The following is an 18,502-nucleotide window of genomic DNA, read 5'->3' on the forward strand; positions in this document are numbered from 1 at the left end:
TTCTTTTTATTTACATTTATAAAATTGACTTATGTTTCATATGATTGAAGTTTTGTAAATATTATTGTAAACATTTTATTATTTTTATTATTTAAAGTATTTTAGATTCTGAATTTAAGTTTTCCAGTTATGTATATATATATAAAAAAAGAAAGAAACACGAATTGACTGTTAATCTGTAAAAATGTCAATTTGTTATTTTTTTAGGTGTAGAGTATTGATTCCTCGTGGTCTCTGGTTATACACATATATATACATTTATATATTTATATATATATATATATGTATGTGGAGGAGCTGACACCTTCCGTAGGGAGTAAAGGCACACATGGACGTTGAATGCAGGAGTTCGCCTCCCTCTGCTGCTGGAAGGAGTCTCTGAAGGCACACTTACGTCTTCCTGTTTTCTTGAAGGCTTTCTGGACTCTGGACACGTTTTGGAGAAGCCAGGTCTTGGATTAGAGAGGATATACTCCTAAAACCAACAAGGCATAGCCCCAAAAACAAACAACAGCTCTTCATTTATTGCTCTGGGTAGACTCTGCAAGTTTCGCAACATTGTATCAATTCCCAGCCTTCTTCTTAAAGACGCTGCGATCGCGTCTTCCTGGAGCTGTGGATCTCTGAGCATAGTATAAGATTATGGCAATGGTAGTCAACCCCTGGCAGGAAGATATCCCTGGAGTTCCAGGATCCCAGGTGAGCAACCCACCAGGAATCTGTAGCCAGGATCCAGGAGGACCCCCACAGACACCAAGCACCCCCAAAGGAACTGCCCCGGGCCAAGACCCAGTTCATTCAGGGGACAAAGGCATGCCCAATGTGGACTGTATGGTGTGTGGGGACAAGTCAAGTGGGAAGCACTATGGACAGTTCACCTGTGAAGGATGCAAGAGCTTCTTTAAGAGATCGGTGAGAAGAAACCTGACTTACACCTGTAGGGGCAACAGAGACTGCCCCATAGATCAGCACCACAGGAACCAGTGCCAGTACTGCCGACTTAAAAAGTGCCTCAAAGTTGGGATGAGAAGGGAAGGTGAGTTTTGACAACCTGGGGGGGGGGGGTTTCTGTCCTGAGATGCAGGGCAGAGCACTGAGGAGTTAACGTTTAGACCTCCCTTGCTTGCATTCCTCAGTAGAACTTCTCGAAACGCTGTCTTGCACCCCCTGTTTATAGACTTAATAGCCCACGGCTTCTTCCACGATGTTATTCTGGATTTAGAATTCGTTATGTGAGTGGTAAAACATTTTGGATACAATGCACCAAAATATAACAGGGGTTGAAGTGTATGTGTGTGTGTTTTATGGAGTTTTACGGTAAGAAAACCCGCTTTTAAGGGACGGGATTTATTATATTTATTTATTTAACACAAATTACGAATCCAGTAGAGAAACCAGTAGCTGGATAGTAACAGCGATAATCTGCCAGGTTTACACAGCGTTTTTAACTCAATCCTGATTATTAGAGGATACAAAAAATATTGTCTTTCATTGAGAGCTTGCCAAATGTTCCTAGAATATAATAGCGTTTTAATGTACAAGTCATAATAATTTAGCTTTACTTTTAAATAAAAACATTTGCTCATTGCCATATGGGGATCTCAGCCTATACATTAATACAACTTAATGATAATAATTATAGTCTGAAAACCATGGCAAACAATTCTAAAATCAGACTTTAAAAGTAATAGTAGTAATTATTTCATTGTGAACATATATGTGGATTATACAATCTATGTGTATATATATATATATATATATATATATATATACACACATCAAGTGTGTTGTGCTGTTCTTTTATTCACAATACTCATTTTTTTAATACTTGTTTGTAATATTTATTTAAATATGGCAAATGTGTTTTAATAACAGTAATAATAGTAATTGCTATAATATAGTAATAATAGTAATTAATAGAAGTGAGATCTTTATCTAGAAACACATTACTATATGTTGTTATAAAATAAATTGAGGCAAAGTAAGCCTGGTAAAAATAAAACAATAATGGTGTGTGTGTGCATGTAAATATATATGTGTGTGTGCATGTAAATATATATGTGTGTGTGCATGTTAATATATATGTGTGTGTGCATGTAAATATATATGTGTGTGTGTGTGTGCATGTTAATATATATGTGTGTGCCCATGCAACATTTGTTTGCAGTTAAATGTGTTCCATGTGTGCATGTAAGCCGGAAAAGCTGAGGGGTTGCTGGCTTTTAACCTTTTCACCGCCAGGCATTGTCACTGTCACCTTCCCAGACACAATGGGTTAACAGTGAGTTAACCATCAAACATAATGTTGGCCTCCTATGTGAATGATGTATGTTTGCTCTGCAGGTATTTTTGGGTGTTCACTGATCCTCCATATGCACTTTAAGCCACTGTTAACCCCTTAACCACCAGAGAGCTCTAGGTGGTGTATCATGGCTTCAATTGGCCAGAAGTGCTATACACAGTACAAATACCAACCCCTATCACAAGAATATGGTCTCCAAGGACTGCTCCAGAGTCATCTTTAACCCTTTGTAGAAAAAGCAGTTACACAGTAGGGTGGCTTAAACATTTCTTATAGAAAATTCACACTCAGAACAAGAATCCAGTTTAACAACATTCCTGTAACCTTATCAGCACAGATAAGTGTGTGTGTCAGTTTGTGTATATGTGTAAGTGCGTACTAGTGTGTTTCAAAAAAATATATGTATGGTTATCAAAGAAAGACACTACATTTATATATATATATATATATAGAGAAAGAGAGAGTTCTATAATTATAAAGAAGAATACAAAGCTATAGGAAAGAGATATTGGAACACATATACTAGAAATATATTTTAATATAAATATATAATTTGCGTGATTAACGTCTAACAATGCAGAGATTTCTATAGCAATTTAAGCATTTTTTATGCATTCCGCATGCTGCACAAAGACACACACCCAAGCTTTGGAGTTATTACCATAATGTTATAAATTCAGACTGATGAGATCTGCTAGTGGTTTGCATGTGATGTATCATTTAAGATCTGTATCACCCCCTTGGGAAATATTACCTGTTCTGCTAATATACCGTCTCCCTTCATTTGGCACACTTGGCCTTTTAGCCTCCGCTTGCAATGTGGAATTTTAAATATTATCATTACTAATTAATATTCTATAAAAATATTCTATTGTATGCTTGCGTTCCGCAGATTCATACATTTCCAATTCATTTTCCCATGATAGATTTCATAGCTGGTTGATCTGTGCAGCCCACATCTAGCTTACATGCGCCAAATACACAAAGCACCTTCACACATTAAACTTTATGGGGGTTTTTGCATTTATTGTCCGCCTAGTTCTTTTTAACCATTTTTTCCTTGGTTCAATTTCTTGTTTTAATCCCACGCTTTGTTTCTATCCATAAATCTTGCCCCTTTTCTTTTGTATACATTGTCAAAACGTGTATATCTATACATTCTTACACACAACTGTTCAAACAAGTTTATTGTGTGGGGGGGGCAGGCAAACACTGGATTCGTGATATTTCTATGATATTCACCAATATATCCACATTTCATGAACACTTGAAGACACTTTTCTGAGCTGCACCAGTGATATAACAATAGTTTTATATTTGTTTTAGTTATTTATGAACTTTTAATGCAAGCTTTCCTGTTTGAGGGGGTAAATCATTTCAGAAGTATATATATATATATATATATATTATTATTCTTTTATTTATATTTTATTTTTATTTCTATATATAGCGCCAACAGTTTACGCAGCGCTTAATACAATACATAAATGCAAGGGATATGACAAGACAAGAATTGACAGACTAAGACAAACCGATACATTCGGTGGAGAGCGCCCTGCTCGCAAGCTTACAATATATATGTGTGTGTGTAACAAGTGATCTGTTCATGCCCTTAGAACACTCTACATACATGACATTATATATCATGGTGCTGCCACAACCACAAGGGATTCTGGGTAGGCGCATGCAAACAAGGTCAACAATGATCACCTTTTATCTATATATGTATATATATAGATATATATCTATATATAGATATATATATAATTTTCTTTGTGGGTAGGGGCATTTCCAATGTTTAACCAACAGGTTAAATGTTTAACCAACAGGTGAACTAAATCCTGGGTCATAGTTCATTCACACATTCACCATATGAATATCTCCAGGAATATGTTCCAACATCAAAAAAAAAAAATCAGATACATTTTATAAATGAAATGTGTCGTCGTCCCAAAAGTCTGCCTTATATATAGAAGCAAAAGGAATTTTATTCTAAATCTATTTAAATATATTTCACATGGATGTTCTGAACATCTTACATTAGGACATTACAAAATGCCTAGACACGTGGCTTGTTGTGGCATAGAAGGATTTCTAGAATATGCCCGTATTGTAATAAAACGGCTATGAGTTGACATAATCGGATGTGTATGAGAATGAGAATGTGAGAGTGATGGTTCCCACTTCTAATAAATCTATAGTCGTTTCTTTTATGATCACGTTATTCTGAGGGATGAGTTCAGAATGATTGATTAAAAATGAAACACGTGGTGCTTTGTTGATGGTTCATAATTCCTCCAATCCGTTTAAACCAACGGGTATGGATCTGTGGATCTGTTACATACAAGTTCATAATTCTGTATGTTGAACATTTGGTGCTTGAACAAGAAACTGCAAGTGCTGCCATTATGTTATGACATCACTTCCTGTTTTACAAGTACTGAGTAGGGTGTGTCTTGGGTGATGTATTAGAGCGCAGCTGGTTTAAACAGATTGAAGCGCGCCTCTGCTTTCAGAGTCATCTTCAGGGAAACCTTAACGTTAAAAGATTTTCCAATCAGGATGTTGGTTCAAACAGAAAAGTACTTCACGCTTCCATAATCATTAGGGGACAGTAAGCAGTTACTATGGTGTGATGACTTCATTGTTCAACAGTAGAGTAAAAACTCTTGCTTTCCATAACTTCCTAAATCTTCCCATAAGGATCGCCTTTGTTTTAGGGCCACGTTCATTATTCTATTTTTTTCCTTTCCACCCCACACTGGTACCCTGAGAATTTTGGCCTCCTAGAAATATTCCCATGGCTACTAGGCAGCCAAAAGGCCAAGAGTATATCTCAAGATCTGCAGAAATATGTACCAAAAATATTGTGTATTTTGGGTGATCACGCGCACAAATCGCTCTGGTGAATGAATTATGTTGGGAAATTCTTTGGGGTTCGTCAACTCTTTAAGCATACAAAAGGCTTTCTGCGCGAATGGGATTCATGTCACCAACCTACGTCAAAGCGCGTCACAACCTTGCATTCTTCCGGTTTCCGATCTGTTTGGATTCCGTCCCATTCTATAATTCCAAAATTAGAGGGGATAACTATTTTTGAAGAATTGGCCAGGTAACAACTTATTTTTACTACCAAGTGTGGAAAAATATTCAATCCTATTAGCCTATTATTGATCACAGGAATACAAAACCAAACATTAAAATGAAGAGAGTAAAATAATTTGGCGATCGCTAGATAACCACCAACGTCCAGTTTAAAGAGTGGATTAATCAATTTGAGGTTAATGCACTCCATGAAAAACTTGGCGTTCAACAGGGACAATTTTGTGCTCCCTTCCTCGTTCTTTTATTGGCTGAAACAATTTTCATAGATATTATTTCTGAGTATTTCAGCGAAGGTTTTTTTTTTCTCTGCTTTTAGCCCCAGGTGAATATTTCTCGTATTTGAAAAACCATCATTAGACAGAAAAACTCTACTAACGGACATTCTTCATTTTAAAGTCAATAGCTAATTTACAGAAAGAGGCAGTGACAGGATCTATATAAAAAGGGAAACGTGAGAGCATTAAAAAGTTTGAATAAACCAAACGACAGTAGAAAGTTTGGCTAAGACAAGAGAAACTGAGCCCTGTGCTTCAATGACCGTTTGTAAAAACACGGGAGTTGGGGCTTTTTGTGATTTGGAACTCCCATGATTTAATTTCTATACATATAAAAATGATAAAATAATCCCTTAAATCTATGGCATAGACTGAGAAATTCCAGTTACATAAAACCATGTATTTTTCTAATACCTGTAATATATATATATTTATGTTTTTTATATCTAACCTTATATTGCTTGTTTTAAACAAACTTGAGGGAGTAATTATCGCTTGTACGCAGTGTTCCGCTCACACAAAACAATAATTGCTCTCTCTATATGTTAAGCACATAGCGCTTAGCAGATCTGTCAATTTACTATTTCTTCTGAAAGTTTAATCATATAAAAAATCCGGAACCTTTATGATTTTTTTTTAGTTTCTATGGCAACAACCTATCATTCAGTTTTCATAGGTCAAAACAAAACCCTAGAACAAAATGAATTGTTGCATTTTAAGGATCTCCGAGGCCAAAATACGGTGCTGAATGTTTATACACGTAAATGTCCTTTTTTCCTTTCATTTTTCTTTCTCTGACCTTTCTCTCCCCCTTGCCTTCTTTTTCCTTTCTAGTGTTCTATCCATCAGTGTTTCTAATTGTGGGTGCTTCTTGACCACGTCGGCCATACCCTTAACAGCTAGGGGGTAAATGAAGAAACTCTACGTGGACCCCTCGCGTTGTGGGCCCCTGACAATTTGACTTTTTTTAGTTCTTTGCACAAATGTGTAACATCTGCAGGGAGGTGTTTTGGGACACGCACCAGAATCAGAGGCAGAACCGTGCAGGACTCCCATACGGGCTGGTGAGGGGACAGTACGTTCCTTGGCAGGGCTAATAATATTTGGAATTTTCTTTCTTTTGTAGTGTTTTAGCTGATAAAGTGCGCCCAGAAGCAAAAGAAAAACACATTGTGTAACACACAAACACATTGATGGAAAAGATCAATATAATTCTAATATCTGTTGGGTGTCTGTATGTATCTTTCTATGTATACATCACTCCTCAGAAAAATTGAAATATTTGATATTTGAGGTTGCAACAAAATTGTTTCCAAAAACGTTTCCAAAAAGGGGGGTGTTTTCCCTTGGCTGTTGCTGGTCCAAAATGGTTGTATGGCGTAAGTTTCATGTAGAAGTTAGGGAGTAGTTCTCCGGGAGAACTATATGACTGATCGCTGCCGATCCGATTCCCAGACCCTCCTATGAATTTTGGGTTTATTATGTTCATTACTGAAGGAATTTGGCATTTTTCAGCACATTCTTTATAAATCTTCTTTAAAGAAAGGCACCCTCTGCATTGTGTTTTTTTTTGCAGTGGGATTCGATGTTGCGCATGGCAGTTAAAAGTTAACCACCTTGCCAATTATCTCACCAACTCAGAGGCTGTCAAATATTTTCTACCCACTTGACCTCCGTTGGACGTTTTGTTTCTTTATTGGGGAAAGGACTAGTTCCGCGGTCCCGCTGCAGTATGCGACAGAGCTAACGCCATTAACGCTTTCACTGACAGATGTATATAAAGTGTTTCTTTCCGCATTGTTCTTTGGAGGGTCAGATTTCTGGGGAGGGGGCTGTAGTGAAGAGAATATCATTTAGCATAGCCTTCTGTGGATTCTTTTTTTTTTTTTGCCCCAAGGAAAAATTCCAAATGGGTTGGGGCAGTAATTTTGCGTAATTGAAAAGCAGCCATCCCTTCCACAGAGGCTGCTGGCTAATATTTTAAATAATGCTCTTAACCGTGTAGCAAAGCTTCATTATAGCACTGGTTTTATTTTATAGTAGCCTGGGACATGAGATCCAAAATAAAATCAAGACACCGCTTTCTTCTGTTTATTATGTTCTGAAGTATATGGCGGCCACGATAACCCCAAAATGGACCAAGAGGACGAAAGGACTGAGTTAAGTTAAAGCTGGAAACAGGCGCTTGATGGACGGTTCCCAGTCTTGTAATGACGCGTCAGAAAATCATGACTTCGCCCCTGTAATTAGAGGGTTGAAGAGATGTATGGCCAGCACGTTAACTCCAACTCTCCATTATTCTAATGATCCCCGCTCCTCTAGTGAGGCCGCCCATTACTGCAAAATTTACATTTCATTTTCATACAAAGAGAATCGATTCCCAATATAATTTTATTTTGTATTCATTCTTTACATTTTTTTCATGCAATTATTTCTAAAGAAAACGGGGAACATTTAAAAGATTATTTCTTGTACGCAGTGTTCCCTGTAAGCTCTGCGCTTGTGCGCGCGCACATAGCTTTTTTAGAGAGCGCACACGTCCAAAAATTGTGCGCACAACAGTTTTTCCCAAAAAAAGGAAAAAAATTATAATTCTTTTGAAACTTTATGCGGCGCGGATATTGTGCGCACAAAATTTTTGCTCTGTGAAACTTTTTGCACAAGAGAAATTTTCTGCGCACGCCAACTAAGAAAAATTAGATGGAACATTGCTTGTACGTTCTTAAAATGCCCCTTCACCTTAACTTGTAAGTTATTTGTAGAAATATTTTATGTTTGCAGATAAAGTAAAAAGAAAAGCAGGCAGCCATCTTGGCTCTGAACTGTGGAGCACACCTCTTTCATTCAGTGATTATTTACATTTCTTCTGTAATAACAAGCTATTTCACAATCTGATATATAATATCAGTATTTGTACATCACCCAGGTATTTACATGTTTCGGAGGTAATACTAAATCCTCCGTAACGTTATCTCTGTGCCCTCGACCCAATTAGAGATCATCCTTTCTGTCGGTAACATCAGCCGTATAAACTGATATCATGTGTTGGTTTAATGCCTTCCATCATTGTCTTCTTTGTTTCTGAAGTATGGATATCTGTCATTGTAGTCGCCCCAAGAAGCAAGAGAAAATCATCATGGGGCATAATCTACCCGCACACCACATTACACCATAAACTAACTTGATCCACATCGATGGGCCTTTAGTATGGCTGAACTGCCCCGTACCACAGCGTACAGTCACTGACCATGAGAGGTCTACTGCGCAGGGACGACGCTGTACTTTCACTCATATAAACACAGCTACTTTACATCATGTGGACTTTTACAAACACTGCCTGTGTTACTGTAATGTTGGGTAAAAATGTATAATCTCATCTTGGAGTAGTTATTAAAAGATTAATTTCAGGAGCATAAAATCGCAAATAAATAAACTATTCTTTATAGTTAATGAAGCAATTCCACTTTTATATGGCGATGATCCCGTAAATCAAGGCCTCCTGCGCTAAAATATCCAAACCTCTCTAACTCCTATGTAGCTTTGTCTGGTCCTGTAGGACATGGAACTGTTATATACATGTTTGACTACTTTTTCCTCTTGTTGTTTCTTATGGGAAAATCATCGGCATGGTTTCTCTGTACAGGATATAAGGGTTTTGACAGGTCGTGTGAATATTTCTACAAATGTTACTTACTAAGGAAAAGTGAATTCTGAACCAAATACACACACAAGGGTTTAGGGTCCGGATGGAAAATCACTACGTTCTTAAAGTCCGGCAGGATGTAATCTGTGCTAATCTGAATAGTTACGTCAAATGTATATTAAAGAGGCTGCTCATTTACTATGGTTCATTTGACTTCTGTAACTAATCGTCATGTGACAGAAACGCAGGTACTCATAGGTTGCAGTTATCATCTTGTTTTCATATAATTACACATTCTGGAAAGAATAAAATGGTAAGCCTGCTTAGGTTTGTTTACTTCACATACTGGATCGTGCATTTAATTGTGGAACATCACTTTTAATAATAAAAGCTTTGGCTTCGCTATCCCATTTTTTGGAGGTAAGGAGACCTAGCTGCCATTTATTGGGCAACTGGACTTCTGTTTGTCATACTCTATTTTATTGAATCTACCTATTCCTTGAGCTATTATTTAATTCAGAACCAAATAGTGATCAGCGCTCTTGTCTTTCCCCAACAGCAGTTCAAAGAGGACGAATGTCGCACCCACAGACCAGTCCCGGCCAGTATGCCATCAATAACGTCGACCCCTACAATGGCCACTCCTATCTAACAGGATTCATCTCCTTGCTTCTTCGAGCGGAGCCATACCCAACCTCCCGCTATGGAGCACAGTGCCTACAGCCAAACAACATCATGGGCATTGAGAACATATGTGAGTTGGCTGCCCGTTTGCTGTTCAGTGCCATCGAGTGGGCCAAGAACATCCCCTTCTTCCCTGATTTCCAGCTCTCGGACCAAGTATCCCTGCTCCGCATGACATGGAGCGAGCTTTTCGTTCTGAACGCAGCCCAATGTTCCATGCCCCTTCATGTGGCTCCTCTTCTGGCAGCTGCTGGTCTTCATGCCTCGCCCATGTCTGCTGACCGTGTGGTGGCCTTCATGGACCATATAAGGGTCTTTCAGGAGCAGGTGGAAAAGCTGAAGGCACTTCATGTCGACTCTGCCGAGTATTCCTGTTTGAAAGCCGTTGCATTGTTTACACCTGGTGAGTAACGTTATTTGCTATAGTTATGATATAACAGTGTGACATTATGCCAACCCTTAGACTCCTGCTTAGCATAGACACATGGAATTTGACAGCAGAACCTTTTTGCACATCTAGTAACTTCTAGCCAAGTCCCAAAGCAGTGTTGGTTTTATGAATAGAAACGCTCTCATGATCACTGGCAGTATTCATTGCCTTAATTAGCGTCTTACATTAGCCTGTAAGTGACAGATAATGTCTAGGTTTGATCTGTTCAATGGGGGCTTCGAGATTGGTTCTTGGAAATAATGGCCTTAAGGTTACCTAATGCTCCAGTGGACTCTACTTTTAATTTGCTTCTCCACATCAAGTGATTTTCATCCAGATTAAATGTGAGCTCCTTGAAGTTGTAGCAAAGTCACATCCTCAGTTTTGGGTTCCCATTAAGCAGATTAAGGTAAATGCCTCAGGGTACCCAACAGTCAAAGGTATCACAGTCACCGCAGTCACTGTTAATAATAATGGTATTCAATGATGAAATGACTGTTTTCTGTGTAACAAGAAACTGTTGGATGGAAGTTAATAATCATCTGATGCTATTCCAGTGTCCAATAATCTTCCAAAATATTAGCCATGTGCCCAATAACCAAGGGAAATAATGAGATGTCTTTTTGAACATCCAGTGTATTCCCTAGTTATGTTACATGACTATATTGTAAGGGGAAATAGTTTTAGTAGTTCTAGGGTAGCAAACAATTTAGAAAGTTCTTCTGGCAACTTTACAATCAAGAGATTAGAATGTGAAAGTGGAGATGCTTTCCAAAATTTCCAAAAAAAAAAGACAAGAAGGTAGAAGTAATTGTAACTGCAAGGCGGTAAAAAAAAAGTAGGGACTATCCTACATTTTTATTGTATCCATTCCGTTAAATCAATGGCTGCATTGTACATCTTAGTGTTAAAGGGTCATAGTAATCTTTAACCCGGCTGGCAGGAATTGACTGCATTCAAAGTTAATTACTACCCTTTTCTTTGTCGACCATTGAACACGTAATTAAATGTAATCCCTAAAAATTTCCCAGAATAAATCATTTTCCATCAATCAATGTTTAATATTGTGCTTCAATGCTTATAGATATTATTGACAAGGCACCTTGTCCTAGTGATCTTATTATTTCTAAATGATATTAAAAATTGGCACTTAAATATCCATAAAGAATTGTCAGGGGAAAGCGTGTATATTATTAAAAGATAATAATGTATATTTCCATATAAAAAAGACAGGTTTTGGTTAATGGCATTCCTCGCCCCAATAAAACTGGTAAATCATTTAATGACACACAAAAAAAGACACAGAATGGAGCTCCCTCTAGCCTACCCCTTAGCAGGACAAACACCGAAACGGTTTGAAAATAGATTTAATGAAGCAGCAAACCGGAAGGAAAGAGACTTCACATGACAAAAGCAGTGGTCTCGGTTCAACTCATACATCAAAAGCGTACGAGATACGGCAGACAATGGAGAAATGTATTCCAAAGTACACGCTTCATTTAATATTGATTTATATATTGCCATCATATCCCATAGTGCTGTACATTAAGCAGCAGAAGATATCGATAGGCTGTTTAGAACAAGTTACATCCCAGCACGCACCTGGTCTCCTCTTTCTGATTGGCTGCTCATGTTGCTTCTTTGTAACTCAGTAGTTCGCAGGGAGTCAGTGAAAGTCACTTATTATAGTAAAATTTCCTAATATCTGCAACTACTTCATAATTTATGTCACTCTGTGTGGCCATTTTTCAAGTATTTTCATATTTTTGGTTGCTACAGTTTTACTGCCATAAAAAATGTGTAATACACAGTAACTATCAGTACACAAACTGCTAAAACATGAGTTAAAACTAGTAGAGGGTTTGATTTACTAAGTTGTAAGGGAAATGAGCTGATTAAATCTGTATCTTTTAATATTTCGTTCCTACATCTTTTAACAAAATCCACCATTCCCCCTCCTTTTAGTGGATGTCAATTACTTTCTGATCGCTTAATTGTTAGCAATGTCAGATTGTCTAATTTGTCAAGGCAGTGTACCTTTATTTGTTCACACGAGCATGTGAAAGATAAATCGGTCCATTATATGGGAGAGCAAAAATAAGACTACAAAAGATATAGGTTGTTTGTAAATCCTAGTACACAGATAATAATAATAATAATAATAATAATAATAATTATTATAATAATTATTATTACTTATGTTAATGGTATTCTAAACATTTAACATGGAGAATCTCTCTAACCGAATTTAATAGGAACATTACATTTCTGTTGCCAATAGGTCTAGTACATTGGTTATTACCTTTACAACAGTAACTTATTATGTTTGGCCCTCGGAGGATAGAACACAAATATCCAGTTCTAGGCTATTTATATAAAGTTTGTATTGTTTTCAGCGGCTTTAGGTTTTACTAAGTCGCCAGTAGCAGATTTAGCTGAAGCGTCTCACTTGGGCACTCCAGGGGTTAAGGCATTGGGAAGTTGATGTTGAACCTCAGCAGCAACAATGATTGGGAATGATTTATTGTTCACAAGAGACAACATCCCCAAAAGAGGAGCCTCCCAGGTCAGATATATAATGTCAGGCAGTCACAAAGCCCTCTTGTCTAGTTGACCTTCAGTGCCTGTGTGACTGGGTGTCCCTCTTAATCCAGTCTCATCCAGTACCGGGACTCCCATCGCCCTCCTTCACAGCGGAGCACCTCTCGCTTAAAAAGAAACAGTCCCCCTTTATAACAAATGTTATTCTCTAAAATAAAGAAATTGTTACATAATATACATTCTCAAACATAAGCGTAACCTTGGAAACCAGCTCGTCTTTTTTGTAACGCTTTGATTAACTGCAAAAAACAAAAACAAATCCTGCCTATATATATATATATATATATATATATATAATGAGAATTCACTCCAGTTAGAGAAAAGACTTTAGGAAACATCAGGGAAGAGAGTTCTCACACCTTCAAGGGTTAATTCTCCCCCAGCCACTGAATGGCACTGAATGGGCTGCTGTAATTAGACTTATTGTTACAGTGTTAGATCAATCAATACATTCCTTCTTTGAGCTCACGCCACTTAGCCAGCGATCCCCTTGAGGTTGAGCAGTGTACGCTGCTGCAAACCACACGCTAGGAATTTTCCCTCCCCAGTGTACGGCGGTAGGGTAAGGTTACCGGGAACAACTGTCAGGCAAGCAGTGACGACAGCGATCCGCCTGCTCGGCTTAGTAATTATATAAATATGGTGTCGGGCATAGTGTGGACTGTTTGATACAATGCATGCTTTACACATTCCTTCCGACAGACCTACAGCCACAGTAATCTTTGTATCAAGGACGCAGGGAGGTGAGCGACCTAAGTGTTCATGTATGCTAAGCATTTTGTAAGCTTATACTTCCCATGTGTCCGTGTTTAGTTTGGGTAGTCCCTCTTTTGCCATAAAGCTCCCAGCCCCCTTTCCTCCCCTGATGCCCCTCTTGTATAAGAGCTCAGAATGTTTGCTGGGTATGAGGGTATCGCAGGGTTCTACAGCCCTAAAAGCCCCAATAATGCATATAGAAACAGCAGGGAATTTGTTTAAGCATTACATGAAATATATTGTTCTTCTAGATGTCCTACTTAAAAACATACGAGAAGGTCACAGAGCCGTATAAGAATACTTTTTCACCCCTTTGAAGTTGTTGCATTAATTGGAATAAAGCTGTTTATCAGGCCCTGGACTGTTCTCAATGAGAGTTTGAATACTTGATGCTGATATAGGCACACCGATAACCGGACGGTAAACCACAGCCCCGTATACCTGCGATAAAGATCGTCCTATTTCCCAACACTCGGAGAAACGGAAAAATATGAAACCATATTGTGAGAAACAAAAAAAGAATTGTCTCCACAAACGTTGAGGATGTCTGTAAGGTGCAAACCTGTTCAAGTGTCTTCTCATTCTTTATATAGAGGACTTGTACCCGCTACACACTTCACCACAGTGACGAGGAATGTACTTGTATTCATAGGATATACTTCATCTTTTCATTTTATTTGTGTTCCTAGGAAAGGCACGTGAGGTACATTAAAGGCTGCGTTTTTATCTAGCTTGACCGCGTTTTGTCGACGTGGAGTAGATTCAGCAGATAACTCACTCATGATCTTTTGCTTTTCCAGATGCTGTGGGATTGTCAGACATCGGCCATGTGGAAAGCATTCAGGAGAAATCCCAGTGCGCGCTGGAAGAATATGTTCGGAACCAGTACCCTAACCAGCCGACCCGGTTTGGGAGACTCCTGCTCCGCCTTCCTTCCTTGCGCATTGTCTCAGCACCCGTTATAGAGCAGCTCTTCTTTGTCCGCCTTGTCGGCAAGACGCCTATCGAGACTTTAATCCGAGACATGCTCCTGTCTGGGTCCAGCTTTAACTGGCCGTACATGCCTATGCAGTAACCGGTCGGTCTTGAAACTGACGTTTGAAAACTTTCTGGAGTAGAAACCAGAAAAAAAACCCTTTCATATATCGAGCAGGGCCAGCAAAAGACATAATAAGTGTTTTAATCGGCCTGGAACCCAGCTCTTGCAAGTAGAGCATCCTCACGAGCAACAGGGCACCCAGAATTGATGATCCAGGAAGGATTTCATCTTTCTTACAACATTTTCTTTTCATATTGGGTTTCAAAGTTCTAGGGCGCAGTGACTGGACATTTGTAGGATCCCCCATGATAACAGAAATGAAAAAAAAAACAACCCAGCAAATATCGCCTCTTTACGAAGAACGGAGAGCGATGGTTTTGCGGGTGGGGGACACCTGTTTATTTATGCGACTGTGCAATTCAGACTTGAGTTTTCCACTGTAAAAATAAATAAATGAATGTACGGTTTCCTACCAACACCAGCAAGTGTTCCTCGGGAGGAACGTCGAATGCCTCCTGGTGTTTACTGCATATTCTAAGACGTTCTACAACAAGGAATTCAATGAATGGAACAAGAATGTGTCGTGTGTTCAAAATAAATAAAAGAAGGTAAAGAAAGAGAAAATAAGTGGTTGATGGTGGACGACACTTGTGTATTGGCTACTTCATGCCAAAGGTTGGCAAGCACTGAAATTTCCAACGCGAAGCACTGAATCAGCTGTGGACACTTAATCCCTCGCCGGGCCGTTCAATTATAGACTATTTATAAAAAGGACAGAATGGGCATTTGATATGTATGAACTGCCTGTTTTTTCACGAAACGCCATGTATATCTCTCCTCCCTCCTCCCCTCCGTTTCCGTGCTCTCCACTCTTCTAAAGTTATGTTTGTAAGATATTTCTTTTTTCGGTGTGAATTGTGGATTTTTGTTGTTTTGTTTTTGTTTTGGAAAACCAGCAACACTACCCTGTTAAGTTTGTTTGATCTGGCAAATTATTAAAAACAGTATCCGCGCAGTCCAAGTTGCCCATTCGTAAAGTTTGTTAAACCTTACTTAGCTTTTAGATGAAGTATTTCTGTTAAATCTGGTCTTTGTAGGTTTTATCCCGACGCACTGCGAGAAACAGCAGAAATCTTTGACCTTTTTGGTTTACAGTCATCTCTGTTGTAAGGAATGTGTATGTTATATCTGTCGCAATCATTTATTTTGTGTTGCATTGCATTAACATTAATTCCTTAAGCACGGCACGCATTACTGCAGCAATAGGAAAATACCCTGCGACAATACCCTTGGTTCACGGACGGGGCATCCGATCGCAGCTCAGGTCAGGACTGTCTATTAGTGTCAGAAGCCTGGCTAGGAAAGGCAACGTTCACCTGAAGCAAACACCGGATTCAATGCCGGCAAATCCCACTGAAATGAAGGAACGCGTACATTTTCCTGCTCTTCTGCTTACTTAGCGCACATTGCTAGGTCCCCTACTGACATTACAAACATGCCACATACAGAAAAAAATCTCCTTTCGAGGAGATGACTGAACCGCCGGTATCGGTGACTTGTGTGATCAGGATGTGACACCCAAATCTCGAATGATAACCCACAACGGTAAGTTCCATTGTCCACGTGAGCCATTCTGTCCTCTCAAGTGGTGCCAGGGACATCCACCCTTCATTCTCTAGAATGTGGATAAGAAATCCATCTTTTAGCTGTGCTGGGAGGCAATATACAGATTTCAGGATATCTTGTGCTTTATTGTTAAGGCCAGAAACGAAGTAACCCTATCAGCGGGATCCCAACGTGTTTCATCAAACTGTCTGTCTCAGCGGTTTAACGCTCTGACAGCTTCAAGATCAGGAGTCTTTAAGATTATATATTAATGCCACCTCTTCTAACAATAATCTCACAGTTATCATTTGGGATTCTCCCATGGCTTTGTCCTTTTATTAGTAGTAAATTATTTTTTCTTTGGGAGCTCTGTTGAATAAATCATGATTCAAAGCACAATGTTACCGTTTCAGAAGGAATGGTCACATTATACAGTTGAGATTCAATAATTTTCTTATAGACTATAGAAAGAGAGGTGAATCCTTTCAAATATCCCAGCTTCTGGTTGGATAAGGCTAGTGATTCCATGAACACGTGGTTTTAAGTTATGGGAACAGGGAAAGCCAAATGAATGAGTTGTCTGCCTCTGCCTTGGTGCACAAGGTAGAGGTGGCTTTATGTACCCAACCTTTGCAACCTGAGAGAGGAATAGGACTCCGGTGGCAGGGTGCAAGTTAAAACCATGCTCTGATGATAGGACTTCTTTTCCTTTTCCCTTCAGTCTGTGCTAATACATGAATGTGTCCATCCTAAGTGTCTAAATGAAGCAGAAAAGCCCCACGTGGGGCACAAACCTCTGTTTCCTCTTAAGCCCTCACACCTCTGAAGATGAGCCACCTTCGCGTTCTGCTTCTCCAGCCATACCTTGCACTCCCTCTCCTGTAACTTCTACTTCCCTGACTGTCCATCTGCTACAGATAGGGTGTGCAATTTCAAGTATCTATAAATTCTGCCAAAATAAGGAGACCCTCACATTGATGCTCTTGCTAGAAAATGAATCTACACATCTGCGGAAATTGTGCTTCAACCAAAGTGTTCCGTTTAGAGGTTTGACAGCAAAGAATACATAGAGTCGAAGGTGACCTACGGCACTAACAATCTGCTATTTCATTCTTTTTTTCCACCGTCTCTGATATACAATTTCCTGGTAGGTCACTTGGCAGCTGTATCTACGTAAGAGGGACATTATGGGAAACCAAGTCATAGAAATAATTAAAGGACGGAGATCTTAATCATAGAACTTTACTTTTTTCTTTCAAGGGCAGAGCTTCTGGAGTTAATTTATAACAAGACGATTGCTTGCTGCGTATATATATATATATATAAAAACATTTTATGTCCAACTTATTGTGCACGCGAATAAAACAAACTACGCGTTGGCCTGGGAGGGAGACCAGTTTCAAAGTTCTTCATTAGTGAAATGGGCTGGGTGGAGGTCTCCGTGGCTGTAACCTCTATTTTTTTTAATTAGGGGGTGTTCCAGAAGGCCGCATGTTAATGGGCACCATATGCAGACAGATAAGGGACATTGTCACCCGGGCTGGTGCTATTGGAAGGGTTGGTGTGATCGCGCTGGGAGGGTGGGATGCTATTGAAGGATGCTGGGTGGCTGTATTTGGTTGCTAAGAAACGGCGGAGCTAAGTGGTCTCAATCTAAGCATGGAGATGACCTTGCTGTAGGCCTCCTGTCAGGTGTATAAAGCCTCATTTGATTCATTGACATGTTGCCAAATGAGGTCCTATGGGTTTGGTAGAAAGGGGTCTATGTGACAGGAATGGGGGGGTGTGGGAGAAAAAGCTCTCAAGGGTGGAAGGATATTGTATTACTTATTCTATTATTGTTTAATAAATAAATATATATATATGAATATTATAATACTCCTTAATCATTACAAAAGAAAGGATTTTTAAAAATGTTTATTACAGAACATAAAACTGGGAAATCATGAATCATTACACACGGTCAGAAACCATAAGGCAAGGACACAAAAAAAAATCAATCTCACCCCAAATATCTCCTAGCACCGAGCGGTACGTGTTCCACGCCTGCAAAGTGTAAATA

General features: G+C 39.0%; 1 protein-coding gene across 2 annotated transcripts; it reads left to right on the forward strand.

Annotated features, from left to right (window-relative positions):
* Nucleotides 1-268: 268 nt before the first annotated feature.
* Nucleotides 269-15,856, forward strand: LOC128504918 (nuclear receptor subfamily 2 group F member 5-like). 2 transcript variants are annotated; one of them, XM_053475184.1, is made up of 3 exons: nt 269-1,036; nt 9,885-10,412; nt 14,597-15,856. In XM_053475184.1, the coding sequence occupies exons 1-3, from the start codon at nt 643-645 to the stop codon at nt 14,869-14,871; spliced, it is 1,197 nt and encodes a 398-aa protein (XP_053331159.1). In that variant the 5' UTR covers nt 269-642; the 3' UTR covers nt 14,872-15,856. The 2 variants fall into 2 exon arrangements, with proteins under 2 accessions (XP_053331159.1, XP_053331160.1); XM_053475185.1 differs by having other exon boundaries at nt 9,888-10,412.
* Nucleotides 15,857-18,502: the final 2,646 nt, after the last annotated feature.

Source organism: Spea bombifrons, chromosome 9, assembly GCF_027358695.1.
Source record: "Spea bombifrons isolate aSpeBom1 chromosome 9, aSpeBom1.2.pri, whole genome shotgun sequence".
NCBI lineage: Eukaryota > Metazoa > Chordata > Amphibia > Anura > Pelobatidae > Spea > Spea bombifrons.